Raw genomic sequence first — 22,461 nt, 5'->3', positions numbered from 1 at the left:
CTTTCAGTCGCAATTGCCTCATACAAATTTGGGGTGTGTTCTTAAATGGTTGCTAAGTGATTACCCAAGTGCCCTCCCCGTGCCCCAGGAGGCAACCCTTAGAGGTGTGTTCTCAAGATATCGCCCGGCTGCAGGGAAGATGAGGGACTCTGAGATTTTAAGAGCAAACCACACAGGCTCCATGCGTACACCCATCAATTGTGTTTAATAGTTCATCTTCATTTCAGAAGAGTGGACCAAGCTCTGAAGAGACACTTTCAGCGCATGGACTCCTCACACAAAGACAATGCTCGTGGAAATGGGGGCCATTATTATTACTTCCTGGGTTTTCATTTAAATTGATGAAAGCGGAGTAACTTGTCACTTCAGTAGGGAAAAAATGAATATATGAGTTTCGTGGGAGCTTCAGAAGTTGCAAGCTATGACTTGCAATGTAAATCTACTTTTTAATGTCTAGTCCCATTCAAAGAACAATAAAAGGAAGGGAAGTCTCTTTGTCTTTTTTGCACTTAGAAGAAGCAGATATGAAAAATTGGTATTCTAAAGCGATAGATCAAACAGGATAGTTTAAAAACTTTAGGATGACAATAATTAGAAAGAAATGCATCTTTTGTGGGAAAAAAATGCATCTTTTGTGGAAAAAAATAAAATCCCTTCTATTTCTTTGATGTTGCTATGGAGAAGAGAGGTGGTAATGGTCAGAGGTGACGCTTTCTTCCTGTTCTGAAACACAAATGAATTCTAGACTTCAGTTTCACTCTAATTGATGTATTCCTCCTTTCTGTTTCCTTCCTCTTCCTCCTGCTCCTCTCTCCCCTCTTTTCCTTCTTATCTTCCTTCTTCTTTGGCACCCTTCCTTTGCTTCACGCAGGCTCCACACTGGCTTGTTAATTAGAACGAATGAATGCACTCACTGTCAATGCTGCATTTTAAAAACTATAGATTTTTCCCCCTCAGAATCTCCCTTCCGCCATTTTGCTTCGTATTTCAGAGCGGAGAGATTTCTATCCCTGTGTCCTCTTTGTCTCCACACCTTCAGCCTCCACAGTTTAGCCTCCCTCCATGTCTAGCCTGGACATGTATGATGTCACACAGCCTGGCCACAGCACCTCCATGAGCTATCTTGAGTGATTGTTTCTCAAATAACAATTTCTTAAGGCTGGAGACTTTCTTATTTTTATTTATTTATTCCTATTGCACATCCCTCCTTCATTATACTGATCTGAAAAAGATTTAGTAGTTATACCCCAAATGCTTACTGGGCCCCAGTGACAGGGCCACACAACTGGAACAGGATCAGAGCTCAGGCACAGGGGGAGACACCCCTGGGCATGATCAAGAGGCCTCTCACTGCCATGGGGTGAGGAATGGCTTCTTTTGTGATGACCACATGTGGGAGTATTTCAACCACCAGGAAAAACCCCAGAAGGGTTTTTGTTTTGTATTGTAGAAACTAGAGGCCTGGTGCACGAGATTCGTGCACAGGGGTGGGGGGGGGTCCCCTCAGCCCAGCCTGCACCCTCTCCAGTACGGGACCCCTCAGGGGATGTCCGACTGTCAGTTTAGGCCCAATCCCAAACCAGCAATTAAACATCCCTCTAGCAATCCGGGACTGCTGGCTCTAACCACTCACCTGCCTGCTGGCCTGATCACCCTAACTGCTCTCCCCTGCTGATCTGATCGCCCCTAACTGCCTCTGCCTTAGCCCCACCACCATGGCTTTGTCCAGAAGGACGTCCGGAAGGTCGTCAGAAGATGTCTGGTATAATTAGCATATTACCCTCTCCTCCGGGGTCATGCCTTAACAAGGCTCCTCCCTCTCCCCCTAAGGATCTCAAGCAGGTCCTTAGTAGTAAACAAAACTAGCAAAAAAACAAAACAAAACAAAACAAAAATGGAGCTACCACCTCTGGATGCTCCTACATAAGAGTCTTCCTCGGCTTGGACGAGGTCCCAGGCCCCAGAGGTGCCATCCTGACTGGGTTGAAGGGAGTGGGTGTGGGAGACAAAATGGCTAAAACAAAATAGGGAGCCACCCGCCCCCATCTGCAGCTGCACCCTCAGATGCCTACAGATGCGGTCAGTGTGGCATGTGCGCAGGGGGATGCAGAGGGCTGGGCTGGGAGGGAGGTGACCTTGCGAAGGTCGTCCACCCACTCGCCTTCACTTCCTGGCCTTGCCCTGGGCAGCCACAGCCTCCATGGCTTTACCCACGGGCCCTTCACCCCCAGGAACTGCATGGGCTCGATGGGCTTCAAGTTCTCGTCCAATTCATAGGCATGGGAAGCCCAGTCGGCAGGTGCAGCTCCACGATCGCCCCTTCAGAAAGCCCCCCCCCCCCCCATGTCTGACAAGGCCTGGAAGGCTGCTGCCATGGGCTGCAATCAGTACCCGTGTCCCCTCCTTGATGGGGGCACGATTTCTTCATTCCCAAAGGGCAGAGCGCTGACAATGGTGTCCTTCAGACCCTCCCAGGAGGGCAGCTGGTCTCCAGCGAGGCCTGCACACCTGCGGTCCTTGCGGATGTGGCTGTAGAGGGACGGGCGGGCTCCATCGGCGGTGGTGGGACATCATAGGAGCGCCTCCAGATCGTTACCCGGCCTCGCCATCCTTAGCAGCGGTTTCTGCTTTAAGGCCAGGCTGACCCCCACAGTGCTGCTCATCGACCCGCCAGGTCCTCACTCAGGCAGCCACAGGGGGTCAGTGGCACCCAGCACTGGCCAGAGGGTCTGGACTGCCCTCTTCTGCACTGAGGGGAAGCAGACGTCAAACTCATAGCCGGCATCTCGCAGCACCGTCCTCCTCCCTCCACCTCCTGTCCACCCCCCACCCCCGCGCCTGCACGCTCACCAGGCTGATTTCTTTTTCTTTCAAATTATTTGTTCCCTTTTGCTTTGCTATTATAAGTTCAAAATATTTTTTAAAAAATGTATATTTTTTATTGATTTCAGAAAGGAAGGGAGAGGGAGAGAGATAGACACATCAGTGAAGAGACAGAATCATTGATCGGCTGCCTCCTGCACGCCCCACACTGGGGATCGAGCCCCCAACCCGGGCATGTGCCCTGACCAGGAATCAAACTGTGACCTCCTGGTTCATAGGTCAACGCTCAACCACTGAGCCTGAGCCACGCGCCCGGGCTTGAAATCTTAATGTGGCGATTCTCACACTCTCTCCTTCCTCAATACATGGTTTCTAGACGGCAAAGACTCTTCTCTTATTCTCCGTCATATCTGCAGGTCCGGCACAGGGCCTGGCGTATAACTGCCCAGGACACGTAATAGTGTTAATAAAACAAAGGGGATACCTTTCCTGGGGAAACTTTTCTTGCAGACGAAAACTGCCTGTGGTTATTGGATAGTTCACGCCTCCCTGCTTTTATTTATCTCTGAAATGTCTAGTTTCAAGGTAGGTGGGAAAGATATTTTTAGTTCAGAAAGAAAGAGAGGAAAGGAAGGCTGTTATGAAAGGGTACCCCATGTGCTTCAGGCTCCCTTCCTCTGGCTAATTTCACGGGCAGGCTCCTAACCCGAGGCAGTGCTTCACTCCCCCATCCTGGGAGGAGGCGTCCTTTATTCTGTGGGGATTTAACATTATTGATGGAAGGTCCGTAGGAAAGTTGATTTTTCAAGGGAGGCACGTTCACAAGGTCTTCCCTGCGTGGCCCTGGGATTCTGGAGGCAGCGAACAGTGCCCCTTGGAGAGCGCAGCTGAGCCCTGAGCGGCTTTAGAGCTCCGGTGGCGGCCGGTTCCTCCTTGACAAAGGGCCGCTTGCCCCTTGCGCTACACCTGCGACAGGTTCCCCCCAAACTCTGAGCTCTGAAGGCTCAATTTAGCATCCGAAAAATTGAGCTGTGTTCTTTCCCTTTAGTGCCTCATTACGAACAATAAAGAGTTGAAGAATGGAGTGTTGGCTGGCAATTTTGCTATGATATATTGCAGAGCAGAATTCAGACTTGCTGTTTTGTCCTCTGTAGGACCTCCAGGTTATTGACAGGAATATATATACTAGAGGCTCAATGCACAAAATTTGTGCAAGAGTAGATCTTCCTTCCCCCAGCTGCCGTCCCTGGCTGCCCTCTGGCACCTGGGACCCAGGCTTCCTCTGGCCGCCGGCAGGCACCCGGGACCTGGGCTTCCCTTGAAGCTCCGGCTTCGTCCTGAAGGTCATCTGGAAGGACTTCCAGTCTAATTAGCATACTATGCTTTTATTATTATAGATAAGTAGGTATTTTCAACTGGAAAATATATATATTATATATAAATATTTTGTATATAAATAAATATATATATTTTTAGTAGGTGTTTTTCAACTGGAACATAGAAATAGGATAGTCACATCCTATGCTCAGTTTACCAAAACTACCAATCCCTTAGACAAGCAAGGGTTTTGCCGGTAACCCACAAGTAGTTAGCGATGCTAATAATAAGTGGTGCTTTGCCATTAGAGACCCTACAACCACCTTTCTTTTTATTTATTTATCTTTATTGTTTTAAGTATTACAGATGTCCCCCCTTTTCCCTCATTGACCCCCTCCACCCTGGTCCCGCCCCCTCCCCAGGCCTTCATCGCCCTATTGTCTGCATATGCGTTCTTTGGTTAATGATTTCCCCCTTCCCTTTCCCTCTGAAATTTGTCAGTCTGTTGCATGCTTCGATGTCTCTGTGGAATCTAATGAACAAAATAACCTGATGAACAAAATAGATCCTCTAGCCACCTTTCAATGTGATAGGTGGCTCTCTCCCCAGTCACTAGCTATGCAGCATGAACAGGAATCTTACAAATTCAGGAAGCAGTAAGAGAACATTGCTTACAAGTTCTGGGAAGAGTGGTTGGCATATATTTCCTAAGAAGGTTTGTGTTTTTTTTCCTCAAGGCAAATCCAATCCTGGGACTAGCTTCTACTCTTGAGTCTGTGCCTCAGGGTGGGAAGGAGCGTTCAGAGCCTTCATCTCTATAGACCGGAAGTCAGACACTGTGGTCCATGCCAGGGATCCATCGAGAGCAGGCAGTTACTACTGGCTTGCATGCTAGTTAACATGATTTGAGCCAGTTGCCAAGAGTTAAAAGCAAAGAGGATTTCATGTAGAAAGAAATCTGAATTTTGGCCCTTCTTAAAAGAAGTAGAAGTTTTGGCAACACGGGGCTTGGTTTCTGACATGGCAAGTGGAGTTGGGTAGTGGCTGGCCGTTTACCCCAATCCTGGGCGGCGCCTAGAATGTACCATCCCTTTCTGGAAATTGAAAAAAGGCACCATCTTTGGGCGGGTGAGTTAGAAGGGCGCCCCATCCGGAGGATGTGGCCCACGTGCAACAGCTTTGGAACCATTGCCGCCACCTCCTGGCACCATTTTGCTCATTGTGAGCCCCCGTAGACATTTGGGTTTGTGACCGCTGCCAGAGCCTTTGGAAGAAGCCTGCCTGCAGCATCCGTCTCGGTGGGAGAGGGCTGGCCTGGAGGGCTTCCTTTGGTGGCTTGAGCACAGAAACGAGGCACCAGCGTTTGCTCCTGTTCCCCTAGGGAAGACAGCCGGACGGTTTGTAGGAATTATCGTCAGGGCCAGGTCTCCCTCTCCTCGAGATTCACCGTACTCCTGAACCTCCATCCTCCCCTGCACAACCCCATGCTGATTTGCCACTTGTTTATCTTTTCAGCCTATCAGAGGTCGTGCCCAGGCAGGAGATGGTGATTTCTCCAGCATGACACAAGGGGATGATTCCTTTAACGCACAGAGTTGGAGCAGACGTCTTGTGCCATCTTCGAATTAGCCAATCCCAGCCTCTCTCTCTGTTGACAAGCTGCCCTTATTAAACCATGCCCCAAAGTGAACCTGCAGCTACTGACAATGGACAATGCCCAGGAGCTGGGGAGCCCCTCCGTGGCCTCCGCAAACTTGAATAATAGTCTCTGTGTGGCTCCCCAAGAACCAGGGCCTGCTTTTTCTTAGCATTGAATCACAATCTCCAAAACCATTTACGTGGCATGGCTATCTGTGACACCTGCTGTCTAAGGGGCGATACAATGACGTTAGTTCTACCCCATCTGAGAGCCTGTAAAGTGACTCGTTAAGCACAGTTGGATGATACAATTAGGAGTCTGTTTTGGCAAAAGCATGGAGTTCAGACTGGGATTGAGCATTGACTCTCACACTCAATAGTTACGTGAACTTGGGCCAGACTTTTAACTCTGTGACCAGCAAAGGGAAAATAGTTAAATTATAACACGACGAGTGAGAACCTAGAGTGGTTAAGAATTCTGGAGTTCCCTCTCTCCCCCATCTTACTTGTTGGAGTAAATTGTCAAAAGTCTCAGGTGCAAAAATAGCACCTTTCTAATAGGATTTGTTTGATTGAATGAGATAGAGCTTGTGACTAGCGTGTGGTAGGCACGCAGGACCTGACCACTGGAGATCCCATCCCGGTGTAACAGAAGCTATCAGAAAGATTGGTTCCCACCCCAGCTGGTTTGGCTCAGTGGATAGAGCGTTGGCCTATGGACTGAAGGGTTCCTGGTTGATTCTGGTCAAGGGCACGTACTTCGGTTGCAGGCTCGACCCCCAGCCCTGGTCTGTCCTGTGCAGGAGGCAACCAATCAATGTGTCTCTCTCACATTGATGTTTCTCTCTCTCTCTCTCTCCTCCTCTCTCTCTAAAATCAATCCAAAAATATCCTCTGGTGAGGAATGACCAAAATATATAACTATTGGTTCCCTCTCCCCCAGGCTTGTGTCTTCCTGCTTTGGGGACTAAGAATTTTTAGCCAGTGGGAGAGACAAATGGTTGCATTGCTGAATAAATATTTAATGAATTGGTTTTGTGGTGGAAAGTCTAAATGTATGACTATCATGCTGTTTTGCTGAAGGTCTGGCTTTTTCACTGGGAAGTTTGAGTGGAGAGTTAAAAATAATTTCAGTGCTTCAGGACAATGCAATGTTTAAAACAAAAATAAGAAGACTCTCTCTTCAGTAATGGGAGTTACTGCCCGTTCCCTTTAGGCAGGAGCTCCTGGCTGCAGAAGTCTTTATCTCGACACCCAGATCCAGCACAACACAAAGGTCACAACGCCAGTTTCATCTGAGCAGCTTTGTGGTGTCCGCGTTGGTTTTTAGGAGAGGACGGGTGGTTGCTATGGAACTGTTAATAATGGTCGCTGCCTGCACCTCGATTCCTCATGCTCTCAATCTCCAATATAAAATCACTTAGGCTGGGGCCGGAGGGCAGTAAACAAACTTTCAAGCAAGAATTAACTGGGCCCGGGCATTAGTCTCTTAATGTAGGAAGTGACTTTCAATATAACCTTTACCAACACTCGCTGCTTGGCTCTGTCCAAGGAGCTTCCGGTTTCCTGATCTTGGCCTGAAATGCAGGAGGTTTAAACCTTGATTTTTTTTTTTTTTTTTTTGCCCAAAAGCAGAAACATTCTGGGCTTTCATCACACAATAAATGTGGAAAAAAAAATCTTTATTTTGTGCAGAACTGGCCCTAGCGTGGGTCTTTTATTTTCATGTGTATAAAGAAATTCAGACATAGACTGGATCCCTAATTGGAAAGAGAAAAATGTTCCTGTTGAAATATGTATCTATATATTTTAAAAATAAAATCTCGTAGAAAAGTGACATCTTTGCTGTATTTCTGTGAGATTTGTGATCCATGTAATGAAGTTTTTTGCTTCTGAATTATGTTTCTAAGATATGGATCTCAGTGCTTATTAATGTACAACCAACCTTTGGGGGGAAACTAATCCCGTGAGCGCCAGGCACATAAGTTAGAAATGGGTTAGTGGCCGGGCGGGGGGAAGACATGTCTAATTTGGGGACTTTGCAGCCTCACCAGAATGCAAATAATTCAACAGCAACACAGAGGAAACAGCTTCTGCCTCCTCAACGGCTCCTCTCTGATCCCGGCTGTGTGTGCTTTCCAGCAATTCTCTGGCCTTGTTCTCTGCTTATTGCTTAGGATTTTAATGCTTCGAATGTGGAGCATAGAGTAAATTGTTTGCCAGTAAAACCTGAAAAGATGCCTGCGTGTAGTTTTTCACTACACCGCATGCGCATTTTTTGAAAAGGAAATGCAATCATCACGTTAACCCTGGACCCTCCACCTCCTTGGCAGCAAGAAGGGATAGCAACCTAGTGCAGGTGGAACAGGCATGCCGAGGGCCATGAGCGAAATGAAGTCTTCCACCGGATGTATGGCAATGAGGAGGCAGAGGTTCATGGGTGTGGAAGCCACTGAACGCACAGCCCGATACATTTGTGTTTGCAGGGCTGCTTAAGGTATTACGAGGCCTGGCACCACACAGTAAAAATGCAGATGGAAATATCAAATTCATCAAGCAGCTGCAATCAATTCAGCTGCTCCCCCGAGCTGGCAAGGTGATGTCAAGAAAGTTAAACTTGAAGAATGAGACTCAGATTCTAAATGAGATCAGGGAAAAGAGAAAGCCGAGTTAATAGGGGAAATCAAGACGGAAACAATCAACATTACAGCTATATTTGGAGGAGAGTTTAAAAATCAATTCTCTCTGCTTGTTCTAAAATTGTTCTGCCAACACACTGACACTGTTAGGTACTTTTCATTTTTGGTTTATTTAGTCTTCTTTAACACAGCCGTTGTTAGTTCAACCATCTCATACGTGGGGTACATGATTGCAAAAACAAGGGTAGCTGTATAGGTTACGCCATCAATACATCTGTTAAACTTATCTCTTATAAGACAAAGCAGTTCGTTAATACTGTGTTGGATTAGCTACAGTGGTGAGGCTACTTATGGTGAGTGGTGAAATCTAAAGGCAGGGATCTGCTCCCTGCTACCTGTCTTCAAACTAGTTTCATAGTATTCTCAACACATTAGCATTCTGTAATTAAAAATAGATAAAGCAACATTTTAGTATAATGTTAGGCAGTAGTAAAAATTACCCTATCTGACTATATGTGCATATATACATAAATACTAGCATGCTTTAAAAAGGTAACAAACATACTAAAATGATGTGAAATTGACATATAAATAAAACATGACCTGGAATGAAATTATCATTATGTCTAAAAAAAAGGACAAACAGAAGCCCTCCCTTTCCCAAACCTGTTGATTTTAATATCCTATAAACCAACATTACGTTTTGAGTGCAAGTGTTATTTCAAATTTGGAAAACATTACATTAAAGACTAGTATGATCCAACTTCCTAGAAAAGGCAGTATGCATTAATTAATTTTGAATATTTATATTCATTCCCAGTGTTAAAGAGACAACATCCTTTTGAGTTTCTTCAGAGGAATATTTCTAATGTCTTTTATATATTAAGAAAAAAATACAGCTTTAACACAGTAAAATGTCTTTATATTATTTGAAAATGTTAGAAAATAAAAATATTGTGAAAATATAACATTATTCTAGATATATGAACTTCTTTAGTATTGTTATAAAGAGCAAAATATTTGAATTATATAGTAAATATTCTACTTCTAAGCCCATATTTTTTTCTCTCTCTTTGTCTTCATTTTCTTTGGCATTCTTTGTTCCTGTTTTTCTTATTTCCCCACATCTCTTTCTTAGTTTTCTTTTTCTAATAGTCCTGATTTTCCTACATGTCTTACTTATTCAGCTAAAAATTACAGTTTACTTTGTTTTCAAGAAAACGACGGTTTCTATTAAGTGGATGGTCAACTGGACTTTTTCTTCTACCTTTTAAAAAACTTCTTTTTTTAAAAAAGCAGTTACCCTTTAGCTTAAACACACATGTATATCGTACATCACACACCTGAAAAATAACTAACAGATGCACGGAGTTCTGGGAAATTCCATCTGTTGCTGGTACGCTCTGCAGCAAGCTTATGGAGTGACCCCAAATCAATCACCCTTCATGACCAGTGTCTGCAGGAGCCCCTGGTTCTCCTAAGCTAAACTGATCCGTGTTTTTCAACTGCTTCATTTCTTCTGGGCAATCTGGGAGAAATCCTACAGGAACAGGGCCTAGGAGCAAATTAGAAATGGAGCCCCCCACAGGCTGCCTTCATAGCGGATCTTGGTCACGTGTGTGCTGCTTGCTACATGGACAACAACACAGTAGTGAGTGGGTAGTGCTAGAGACGCGTGGACGCGGGTCCTAGGCTCCCACCTGCCTGCAGGCGCCGCTGGCCCAGTGGGCCCCTGCTCAGGCCAGGTGGCCCACCGGCAGCACAGGGGGCTGGGCGGCCTCCTCTTCCGACCGCTCTGCCTCCTTGGAGTTGAGCGCGTAGCCGCCCTCGTAGCGCACCTTCTGTGCCTGTTCCCGGGCCACCAACGACTCCTCATCTACCTCCACGGTCAAGTCCACGTTGCTGTCCATGCCAGAGTTACTCCCCCGCGAGGCTGCCCTCCCACTCTCCCCCTCGGCCCCCTTCCCTTCGGCCAGGACGCTGGAGAGGGATGCTTGGGAGAGCCCCTCGGCCAGTGAGCTCCCCTCGTGGTCATGGTCGTTGGGCACGTCTTCGGACTTGGCCTCGTTCTCCCCAGCGCTTTCCGCCTCTCGGACTTTCTTGCGCCCGAAAGTGAGAGGGGAGACCTTGAAGGGGGAGCTTTTCCCGGAGGATGTTTTCTCGTGGTTGGAAGCGAACGATTTCTTGATCTTCTCCCTCCTCTCCACAGACACGATCTTTGTCCCCAGCTTGTTCATCTGCTTCTCGATGTTCTGGCGAGAGAAGGCCTTCTTGAGGCTGTCCACCTTCCGGAGGCTGGACCTTTTGATTTTCTCGGCTCTGCTCTCTCCCAGGCTTTCCTCTGCGCTGTCTTCCAGGGCCTCCTCGTCGTGGGCCAACTCATCTTCCGACGAGAGGTCCACTGTGTGCAAGGTTTCCTCCAGAGACTTGTTCTCATCGGCAAGTTCCTCCTTCCCTTCGGTGGGGCTGGACACGGGCTCTTTGGCAAACACACTGGCGGGGATCTCGTGCTCTTCCTGGAGAGACGGACAAGGCAGATTTCACGTTAGTAACGCATTCCCCAAACAGGCCTGAGCGGCCGTAATGCCTGTGCGGCCAGTTTTGGGCGTGATAGAAACCCAATGTTTGTGGCTTCAGTTTTCTAGGACATGAAGAGTTAATTGTCAGTCAGTCAAGGCTTGCCCCTCCCCGCAAGCTGGATAAGGCCAAGGGCTCCCCATGGGAAGATTAGGAGGGTTCTGGCAAGGGCTCTATCAGTGACAGGCAGAGGGGGAAGTGGGCTGTGGCTCAGATCGGCCAGGAAACTGCCTCTATAAAGGAGCTAAAGTAAGTCACTGTGAACTTCTCTCCTACCCAGCTCGGTTCCTGCCAATATCCCACCGAGAAGGAGCCTGGTGGTCAGGTTGGAAGATAAAAGGTGGGGGCAGGGGAGAGAAAACAGGAAGTCCTCAAGTGTCAAACCCCATGTAAAGCCTTGACCAGGTTTCCTCCCCAACTAGCGGTCGGAAGTAAAGATAAGGCCAACCTTGGTATCTGTTCCAAGTGCACTCTAGTTCTTCTGAGGACATAATTTTAGAGGAAGGGAAGCAAGGGCCAGCCTTCCTGGGGACCCACTCACAAAACCTGTGGTTTAGTATATCCTTTGTGGGCATTAAAAAGGGGAGGTGGCATACTAGAGCCATATTTAGAGTAGTCAAGGGGAATTATGATGCCAAGTGTAGCTTATCAAGCCTCTATTGTTCAACCGGGCTTCCTGGACAAGAATGCTTCAGCCCCCACCTAGAGCTAAGAGTGAGGAGAGAAGCTCAGGACTCGCCCCATAGTGTGTACTCTATGCCCAGTACACCTCTCTCTCCAGCTTCTAGGCACACAGGCACAGACCTGCCCCTGCCATGTCTCAGGGGGCAGAGCCGGGGCACCTGCCTCCACAGAGCAAGGGGAATGGTTCGCCAGTGTTGCTAAGTGGGGAGATTTGAATGTAGACAGACTTGGATCCCTCAGCATGGAAATCTCTTTGATTTTTATATTTCTATTTGAATATTGGAAAACAAGACCCAACCAAATGCTTTCACATTTTCATGAAAAGAAACAGCACAGTAGAAAGAGCATGTGACCGGAAGTCTGAATTCCAGTCCTTGCTGTACTGCTAAATGGTGTGCGACTTTTGGCAAATAACTTCATCTCCTTGGGTCTCGGTGTCTTCCAGACATGAACAGGAGGATCTGACCTAGATTAGCAGCCTCCGGACTGTACATCCAGGGACACTAGGGCTCTGCAAGAAGGCCAAGGTGGGCCCGGCGCCAGAGCCCATACCACCTGCTTCCACCAAAGCCGTGATGTTACCTGGTTATGTTGTGGACTGCCCAGTACACTTAGTGTCTTTAGAAGTCTGTCTGGGATCTAAACTTCATGCAAAGTTCATGTTAACAGTAAGAACTTCCCTTCTCATTTTGCAATTTTGAAAAATTGGCATTATAATCGGAAACATGTTCTAAGAGTGAGCCTACATATTTTTTTAACTTCTTGCTACAAAGGCTAAATGAACAAAGTTTTGATAAAGAGAAAATTAAAAATTTCTCTCCTTCTTACCACTGAATGGTATAATTATGATACTCTCTGCAAAGACACAGCCCTATGTCTCCCCCTTACACACACATACTCATACCTGAGCCCTTTCTAAACTGGTTAGAAACAAAGGGGAAAGTCCTGGGTAGAGGTAAAGAGCAGAATTGCCTGGTTAAGTAGAATCCTTGGTAGAGAGAAGAAGTCACAGATTCCATTTCCTAAAGCTTTCTCCACACCCACCCATTTTTAAAACTTGAATTTATTGGGGTAACATTGGTTAGCAAAACCATATAGGTCTCAAATGTACAACTCAATGAAACATCATCTGCACACTGTATCATGTGCCCATTGACCCAAGCAAAGTCTCTTTCCATCCCATTTCCCCCTACCTCTGCCCACCTGCACCCCGCCCCCCCCCCCACCTCCGTTTCCCTATGGCTATCCCCACATAGTCCTCTGCCTATGTGGTATGTATATATGTTTTTTGGCTAATCCCTTCACATTCTTTTATCCACACCCTCCCATTTTGAATGTCAACAAATTGTCAGGGCTAGCCAGTTTGGCTCAATGGATAGAGCATTGGCCTATGGACCGAAGGGTCCTGGGTTGGATTCCGGTCAAGGGCAAGTACCTCAGTTGCAGGCTCCTCTCCGGCCCGGGCCCTGGTCAGAGCGTGTGCAGGAGGCAACCAATCAATGTGTTCCTCTCACATTGATATTTTTCTCTGTCTTTCCCTCTCTCTAAAAATCAATGGAAAAATATCCTCGGGTGAGGATTAAAAAATAAATGTCAGGAACACCATATAAAAGACAAAGTTAAAAAATAAAAGGAGGCTGGGATTCCCACAAATCATTTATGACATGGGCTTTTACAGAGCAATGTTCCCATGTTGCAAGTCTCAGCTCGCCTCTGTTTCATTGGCATGTGCTCCCCATGAAGGTGGAGTTTTTGTCTCTTCACTGTTATGCCCCAGTGACCAGGAATAGTTCCTGGCAGCTCAACAGCTATTTGTTGAATGAGTGCATGTTGGGTACGGCGGCTTTCTAAGACAGCCCCGAGGGTAGCTGGAGCGGAGACGCCCCTCCGTTGGCAAGGCTTGAAGCCTGCAAAAGTATGGGCCCTGCTCTGCGTCGAGAAGCAAATTTGCTGACTGTGGCTGTTGCTGGGGAATCAGGAGAAACTAAGGCGTGAGGAGAGCAGTGGCTGCCATTTGTAAGAAGGACTTTATTCTCAGAGGATGAGTGTGACTGAACGAGGGCAGACTGTAGAAGTAGCTAGGGCTCTGATGCTTAGTCTAGAAGCGAAATTACCTGTGGATTTGATAAGAGGGTTGGGATGCTTTGACAGGAGTTGCTTGAAGGAAAGGAAGAAACCAAGAGCTCAGGGAAATGTTATTAAAAGTCCTTAGTGGCCGAAACCGGTTTGGCTCAGTGGATAGAGCGTCGGCCTACGGACTGAAAGGTCCCGGGTTTGATTCCAGTCAAGGGCATGTACTTTGGTTGTGGGCACATCCCCAGTAGGGGGTGTGCAGGAGGCGGCTGATCGATGTTTCTCTCTCATCGATGTTTCTAACTCTCTATCCCTCTCCCTTCCTCTCTGTGAAAAATCAATAAAATATATTTAAAAAAAAAGTCCTTAGTGGCTCTAGTTGGTTTGGATCAGTGGATAGAACACCAGCCTGTGGACTGAAGGGTCCCAGGTTCAATTCTGGTCAAGGGTACATGCCCGGGTCGCTGGCTTGACCCCTAGTTGGGGGCGTGTAGGAGGCCGCTGATCAATGATTCTCTCTCATCATTGATGTTTCTATCTCCCTCTCCCTCTCCCTTTCTCCCTGAAATCAATATATATATATATTTTAAAAAAGACCTTAGTGAAGACGGCAGACATGCAGGTGGAAAACTCAAAATGAGCCGTGGCTCGGTGAGAAGAGGTACATGTGTGCAATCGCCCACGGTAACCAAAGGATTGCCCTGCCAGCTTTCTTTTCTTCAACCTCAAGGAAAGGTAGACCCGGTAACGGGGCTTCTAAAAGAATTCAACTAATAATTTTGCATGTTTTCTTCAATGTCAATGTTATTACTAAAAAAGCATGGCTGAGCTTAACTCATCTCTCTCCTTATGTGTCCTCTGAGGACGGTTTGAGCACAGTGCGTGAGCGTGTGATGGAGAAATGACCTGGGGCGGATTCACACTGCAGAGCTGCGGGCAGTGAAGACATAGTAGGAACCGCAACTGGATCCTTTTATGCGCTGTAATTTACAGGGAAATTTACACAAGTGCCAACTGTGGAAATAAACGCAGCAGGAACAGACACAATCCAGAATGGGCTGGGTGCGTCCTCCTGGGACTGCAACCGAGGGAGATACATCTTCTTGGCGATCTGCGAGGCGTCTGTGGTCACTGTCATTACTCGAGCCGTGCTTGGTGTCCTGTTTACTGGGCAGCATTTATTTCGTGGCTTCTGACGGCATCACGCTGAAGGTGAGCCCTCTGCCTTTTCTGTTCATGCAGGACTCTGTGAATGTGCAAGCTCAGGCAGGCCTCACCTCCCCATGATGTCTGTGTAGGAGCAGCACAGTACTGACACCCTTAAAGAGCTCCATCCTTTAGTAAAATGCATGCGTGGTATTTAATATGAAGTGACTGTTGGGATGGAAACTCAACTTGAACCTTGGACAGTGGCTCCTCTGTCACTGCACAGACCCCCAGGCGCCCAGGCTCACCTGCACACGTGCCTTGCTCAGGACACGCACACCTCAAGGACACACTTGATATCTCACCTCCCGACAGGGGAGGGCACACTTCTGCCTTTGGCCTCTGGTCATAACGTCTTTGACCTACTTTCTCGGAAGATTCCAAGACGGTTGGCTCTTTCAAGCGGGGGGGCAATCAGATAGACACCTTCAGTTCTGTCACTGCGGACTTATGCTGCCCATATATCTACTAGGGGGTTGTCATTCCCTCGCGTGGCATTAAGAATCCCTTGGGGGTTGCATTGCCTCCTTCGGAAGTTGTACCAGCTGACTATTTGCCCGACAGACTCATACCCAGGCTCCTCTGAGGACCTGCTCCTGGCTCTGAAGTTCCACAAAAACCCTCAGGAATAGTTCAGAGGAAGGAAGAATGAAACAGAACACTTCAAACATACACGGATGACACGCTCGCAAGAGAAAAAGAATGGAGAGGGCTCTTGAGCAGTGGTATTTTCCCTTGTACTTCCGCTTGTTTGCTGTTTACGTTAATTCTTTTAAACTGATAATTCCAGCTGTGCATATAGACATCAACAGAGAAACTTGCGAGGCACCTTTTGGGTTGGGACTCGTGGACGGGAATCTTTGCCCATATACACGGCTAGGGACACTTTCAAAGACAAGGAGGCTGTGACTAGCGTTCGGAAAGGAGGCCACAGTAAGTCCTTTAAAGCTTGAATAAAGAGAGACAAGCCAGCGGCTTGCTCTCCTGTCACTAATGTATCACCCCTGTTGTTAGAAGACAATAACAAAGGCTGCCATCGTCCCACCGGGAGGTGGTGGCATCTTGGAGGGATATGAGGATCATAAATTTATGTCCATGAAATGTTTTATCCAATAATCTCTAAATACTGGTTATTAAAATGGAACGATGCCCACCTGACATTCTGATTTATGGGCCTCTCGTACACATTGATGGCTCTCTCCGATTTGTGTTGCTGAGATATAGATTGCCGAGTGGATAAAGCATTGATTAGAACTGCACCCGAAGGCGGCTGCGGGTGGGAGCGGCAAGTCATAAGAATAAAAAGCACTCCTTACAATCCCCGAGCAGTCTTTCACATTCGGGAGGATTTAAAAGTTTCATTATTTTTCAGTGTTATCAAGGGCTCAATTCTTTTTTAAGATCACACTGGTTAGGTGTTCTTTGTTACACACCAAAAACACATAAGACAAAGCAAAACCAAATCGCACTGAATTATTGAAAAGCTGGCGTCAACAGCCCAGCGAACCTGAACTTTGCCCTCGTGGGATTAGAGCGATTGCTTCTACTGATTTCACAATTCAGCTCTGTAATTTCTACTGTTCATCAAATGAAACCTGCCCAGTTACTTTGCTTCTCGGGGCCTTGGCTTCTTTGAAATAAAACGAGGTTAAACGAAATGATTATGAAGGCGCTTTCCAGCTCTAAAATATCCGATTCTGTGACATTAACCTAAATACCATGGAAAATAGTTAACAAACGACGGAAGCAATCCCACAGTATCCTAATGCCAACCACGTTTTGTTTCACACGAGAACCAAAACCCTGAGACCTGAGCTGCATGGGAGAACATGCTTCACCCGATTCCAACACATACAGATTACCAAGCAGCAGAAGGCGCATCGCTTCCTTGGCAAGGCCTTGTCTGGGGGCTCAGTCATTTAACACAGAAAGTAATGATTCTTTTGAAGAAATACCAACGATAATCAGTTATTCCCATAAAGGGCCTGAGGGAGGGCTGGCATTCAATAAGTCTAAACAATAACAATAAGAACCAGTATTTTGTTTCTCTCATAAACTAAAGGGCACTGGGTAAGTGGCATATTGAAACCAATATTCCATTATGGGAACATTAATCAATGTGATATAAACATCACGCGTTGTCATATAAAAGGTGTTTTTTATGATCCGGGCCCTGTTTCTTCTAAGTCTGAATTAACGTTGCAGGTTGCAGGTCAGTGGCTTGGGATAGAGAAAGGAGTACAGTCTTTAAAAAAAAAAAAAATCCATTTAAAAACAGTCTGAAGGGGCTACCCTTTTAGCACCTTTCTAAAATTCTGACCTCATTGAAGGAACCCAAAAGATGAATATTTGATCACATTGAAAAGCTTGATTCTCCACGAATATTTCCACAGCAAGCCCCTAACCTCTACTCTCTTCACCCGATTTCACAATGTCATGTGGATGAAAGGGTAAGCTGTCCACGAGGACTCTCATTTTCTTTCTGGATTTGAAATAATTCCCAAACTGCTCTTTCAAATAATCATGAGCTAACCCCTTAAGAGGCCATCGGTGGGCCCCGCACCCCCAGGCAGGGTCAGTTACCTATGAAATTCCAGTCCTTTCAATCAACAGAGACAATTCCCTCTTACCTGCATATTCACTGACTTTCCATAGACATTCTATTGTTTAGTAAAAAGCTAGCCTGCCTTACAGGTGAAGAGTTAGCCTTATTAGTCGTTAGCATTTGCTTTTTGATCAGCAACCCCTCTGAGTCGCATTTCACTTATTCTGGGTCCTGCCACAGTATTTTGAATTTGAACATTGATCTTATAGAAATGTAGAAAGGAAAGCTGCTAAGCTTAACAAGGATCTGACAATTTCCTCTATTGCTTAAAGGGAAATGAATTTTGTCCAGTTTTAGATACTCCTGGGTTTATAATCTGAGGTAATGGCTAAGACCTGAGAGGCTTAACATGTAAATTCAGCACAGGTTTAAATAAACAAATGACCTGAGAACAAAGTTTGGAATTTTAGACAATGCAAATGTGTAAGCATCTAGGTCCACCCAGCCAATCCAGAAGTACGTGCAGATTTGGGAGGACATACCAGGAACTAACACACTAGACACGTGACCTCCTAAACACCGCAGCACCAGGTGCCTCACGCCAGTAACAGCTTACCTTCCCCCGCTCTCCTCGTTCACTTTCACATGAACTCTTTGGTCGTAAATTAGAAAGCCGATGGATTCAGTACAGGAAAGACCAGCATAACGTTCAACTGACTGGAAGTGACAGCAATCACGTAAAGGTATGAGGTGGCCCTGGTACCTTACCTGCCCTCCGCCCTCTCTGCGGATTTAGGGAGCACCGGCCTCTGCCACACGGTGCAGGCGGGGCTGCTGCCAAGAGGGTCTGTGTGGGGAAGGCTCCGTGGGCAGGTCCTTTGCTTTCATGGAGCGGTGGTCACATGCTACTGATTTCAACATGGTAGTTGTCATACAATGTATGGTAGGGAGTGGGAGTGTGTAGGTGTGTGTGTGTGTGTGACTTCTAATAAGTCTCAACTGAAAAAGCATAAGCATAGCTGTTTGAAGATCCTGGGTAGGATGAGGTCAGTTTTTCCTCAAGAAGCATATTTATTTATTATTATTTTTATTTATTTGTATTATTTTTATTTTTAAAAAATCTTCATTGTTGAAAATATTACAGATACCCTCCCCCCTCCACTGACCTTTCCCAGCTCCCCTCCCCCCGCCCCCCCCGCCCAGGCCTTTTCCACCCTATTGCCTGTGTCCATGGGTTATGCATATATGCAGACAAGGTCTTTGGTTGATAAGAAGCACATTTCTAACCAAGCAAAAGTGTAGCCCCCTCTCCCCGCAAATGCATTTCAAATCCACCCAGGAAGAGCTTCTTTCTCTTCCTTGTGTTCTTACACCAGGCCAGTCACTAGCCATTTTAAGTGTTATTTCCTGGATTCCTCACCCTCGGAGAGAGCTAGGAGGGGGGAAGCATTTATGCTTAAGAGCACACACTTTGGAATCGGTCAAACCCCAGCTTCATCACTTGCTTAACAAATAACTTCAGACAAGATATAAATATCTCAACATCCTCATCGGCAAACTGGGGGAAGCGAGATAACGCCCAGAAAAACGCTCAGTATGTCGGCAGGGCTTATTAAGAGCTTAAACGTTCTTTGCCCTTATTAATATTCTTAGTGCACAGATGAGGACACACGCGTGGAGAAGCTATAAAACGTGCACACTGTTGGCAAGTGGGGAAACTGGGATCTGAACCAGTGTCTGATGGCAACATTAACCATCTCTGTCCCTATGCTAAGCCACTCTCTGACGCAGTGATTGTCGTAGCCACTGGCACAGTTCCTACTCCTGAAACCCTCGCTTTAAGAAGGATCAAGAGAAAGAGCAACCCTTCCACTGAGGAGCGCACTCACATTTGTTTCTTTAAATAACCATCAGGCGATGCCTTGAGAGTTGAGATTTCGAATATCCTTTGGGCTAAGAAAGGGTCTTACTGGCTTAAGAAAGGCCCAGTTCCTTGCCTCCTAAACGGCTCTTTTCAAAAACAAGTGTCCTTGGGGGCTGCCCGCGAAGAGGCCCAGCGTGGAGCTTGAACACGTTGCCTTGGGTTCCCTTCGCTCCCCCCTGGGTCTCGAGCGCCCCTGTCTCACCTTTCGCCCACTCCACGGAGAATGTCTTCCCTCTCTGGCTGCAATCTCACACCTGTCAACCCGATGTGACAAAACAGGAGGCCGCGGCCAGGCGTCAGCAGCAGCCTGTGTCTTTAAGCTCCCCAACGATTGTTTAGCTAACTGTCAGATTTAGGTTTCTCTCCAATTTTTAGTCACGTGTCTTCTCCATCCATCCCCCCAACGTCTACAGGTGTCTGTGGCAAATCAAAACAAGACCTGATCCCTACAAAGGGTGTTTTTCCTCCTGAACTGAGGGCTAGGGCAAGAGGGATTCTCTTTGACCCAGACTGGCAGGAGGGAGATTTCCTCTAACAGGTCTGCGCATGTTTGGTGTTGCGTGGAGATGAGTATTTAACTTAGCAGTGCTTCCACAGCGAGGTCTCTACTATCTTTTGGGCTAATCAAGTAAGGACCTTTTATGGCTTAAGAAAGATAACAGTTACTATCTCTTCAGTTTATTTGGTGCATGAAAAGCTGTTCCATTTGCATTAAAAGCTAAAAAACTTCCAGCTGCAGAAAGCCTGCAAGGTGTAGGAGGACGTCAGCTGCCTGAAGCTTTAGGACAGCAAGTGCGATTTGGGGAGGACAATGCAGCGGCCGGATGAGCCTGTCCTTTTTTGGGGGGAAGGAGGCTGGGGCTCTGGCTTGGCAGAGCGGGTTCGTTTAGGAAAAGAAGGCTCCCTTGGTTCCAAGCCCCATTTCCCAATCTCTCGTGGGAGATGAAGGCTCTTCTGTGTGCCTTTCACAATCAGTCAGTGGTCCCAGCCTCTCCTCTCCAGGGCTTTGAAACCCTCCCCTATTCACAGGCTCACAAGGAGACAGCCCTGGGGCAGGGAGGGACCGTGATCGCTTCCTGGGGTCCCAGCTGGCGGGGTGCACGGGGCGGAAGGCTCCTGGCAGTAGGCAGGGCTGCCCTTGGCTTCGCAAATGCCCACCGCCTGGCGGAGCCACGGCTCACGCAGACTCCCTGTCCCCAGAGAGCCTCTTGCTACATTCATTGCATCACGGATGCCTTAAAAAAATTCAAGGGGCCCTTTTATCCTAAGGCAACCATCGGCAACAGCAAATACTCAAGACCAGCCTTTGTAACTGGAACTGATCGCACGGCTTTCATCTCACTTGGCAGCTGTGGCTGTGTCTCTGCGCGATGAGAGGCACATCTGGGGTGTCTGCGAGGAGCTCTGCTCTGTCCTGTCAGTGCGTCCTTTGCTGGAAAAGAACTCAACAAGATCCTTTGGCCAGAAGAGTCCTGGGAGGACGAGGCTAGTGAACTCGACGGGAAACAGCCTTCAGTACCTGCTTAGCCCCCAAAACGCTGGTAGCCTTTAGCCACAGGGAGACTTGACACAGCCATGAGTTTAACTTTTTGGTTTAAAAAACAACTCCCCCTAACAAACGAACACCTCACATGCTTACCTCATTTGCACAAAGAGTTAATAAACAGCCACTGAAGGACTGGGCCCTGCCCAGCTGACGGCGGCAGCCAGCGCCCGGTTCACAGGCAGGGAGACGGACGGGTCTGACTGGGGCGCCGGCACCTGCTCACCTTCCCCAGCTGGATGGAGGCCATCCAGGTGTTCCCCGATGAGTGACCCCGCCCGGCTAACCTCGGGGGCATCGGCCTTGAGTGCGGGCCTCGGGGACCTGGCAAGGTCACCTGTGTGCACAGCTTTCCCCTCTGCCTGCTGAAGGCGGACAGGGACAACGCCTGTGTGTCTGAGCCCTGCCGGGCAGGACAGATGGACAGAGGGCGAGAGCCAGGCCCGCTGAGCTCAGGAATGCGAGGGCGGCAGCTGCGGGGATTGGGGGGGAAGGGGGGGGACACTGACCTGGAAGATGAGCACTTTGAAATGGTTGCGGCGCAGGAGCTGCGCGTGGTTGCTCTCCAGCCGCTTCACCTGCGCGCACTGGCGCTCCAGGCGCTCCCGGACGGCGCGCGTGTGCGCGCTCACCTTGCGGGACTTGTCCAGCAGCTTGCTCACCGTGTTGCCGGTGGAGGCCTGGTACTTGGAGAGCTTGGTCAGGTCGTTCTGGATGCCCTTCACCGAGCCCTCCAGGCTGATCTGCCGCTGCTCCATCTTGTGCTGGTTCTCCTGCACCACGTCCATCATCTTCACCAGCTTGTCCAGCAGCGTGAGCACCGTGACCGCGTTCACCTGCGCGTGGTCCCGGAGCGCCTCGTCCGTGCTGCCGGGGTGCAGGCTGGGGCTGGGCGTGGAGGAGGGCGCCGGGCTGGGGCTGGCTGGCTTCTCCGGCCGCAGCTCGGAGCCCGGGTGCTGGGGCTTCTCGGCGTGGGCAGCGTCCTCCCCCATGGCCGGGCAGCTGGGCAGGGCCGGTCCCGCTTCTTGCTCCGGGGAGGACGGTGGCGAGGGGCGCAGAGCTAGGCCGGCCGCTTGGAGCTCAGAGCCCCGCTCTGCAGCCTGGAGAGGTTCAGACAGGCCAGCACCGGCTACTCTGACCTGGGCCTGCACCCCGGCGGCTCTTAAAAGCCCCGCTCCACCCAGTGGGAGGCGAAGGTCAGAGGAGAGCCTCTGGGGCTCAGAGGGATCGCACACTTCCTCGCGCGTCCGCTGGGCGCAGGGCGCTTTCCTGCAGGGCCAGCTTTTCTTTCCGACTCCTCTTCCCTTTTAAAAAGCAGTTGAATGCCATATTTCAGTCATGACTTCATCCAGGGGCGGGGAGAACACGCTCACCCGCCCGGCTCCCGGCTCCAGTTGGCCAGCGCTGGTAAACTTGTCTCCGGCTGCTATGCTACAGATGCAACAGAGCGGCTGTTCTTTTTTTTTTTCCTCTTTCCTGAATACAAGTTATT

At 48.2% G+C, this 22,461-nt stretch overlaps 1 protein-coding gene and 1 pseudogene across 2 annotated transcripts; both read right to left on the bottom strand.

Moving 5' to 3' along the window:
* Window positions 1–2,163: 2,163 nt before the first annotated feature.
* LOC103290638 (phosphoglycerate mutase 1-like) lies at window positions 2,164–5,606 on the bottom strand (annotated as a pseudogene).
* A 1,142-nt stretch (window positions 5,607–6,748) lies between these two features.
* CAVIN2 (caveolae associated protein 2) lies at window positions 6,749–22,236 on the bottom strand. 2 transcript variants are annotated; one of them, XR_008557511.1, is made up of 3 exons: window positions 21,479–22,236; window positions 9,761–10,933; window positions 6,749–8,416 (listed from the first exon to the last, which is right to left on the bottom strand). XR_008557511.1 is itself a non-coding variant. In XM_008146564.3 (2 exons), exons 1-2 carry the CDS (start codon window positions 21,959–21,961, stop codon window positions 10,154–10,156), a joined length of 1,263 nt encoding a protein of 420 aa, XP_008144786.2. In that variant the 5' UTR covers window positions 21,962–22,236; the 3' UTR covers window positions 8,586–10,153. The 2 variants fall into 2 exon arrangements, 1 of the variants encoding a protein (XP_008144786.2); XM_008146564.3 differs by lacking the exon at window positions 6,749–8,416 and having other exon boundaries at window positions 8,586–10,933.
* Between the last annotated feature and the right edge of the window lie 225 nt (window positions 22,237–22,461).

This window comes from Eptesicus fuscus, chromosome 11, assembly GCF_027574615.1.
Source record: "Eptesicus fuscus isolate TK198812 chromosome 11, DD_ASM_mEF_20220401, whole genome shotgun sequence".
Classification (NCBI taxonomy): Eukaryota; Metazoa; Chordata; class Mammalia; order Chiroptera; family Vespertilionidae; genus Eptesicus; species Eptesicus fuscus.
The sequence above is the reverse complement of the archived record's forward strand: the minus strand, read 5'-3'. Positions and strand labels throughout refer to the sequence as shown.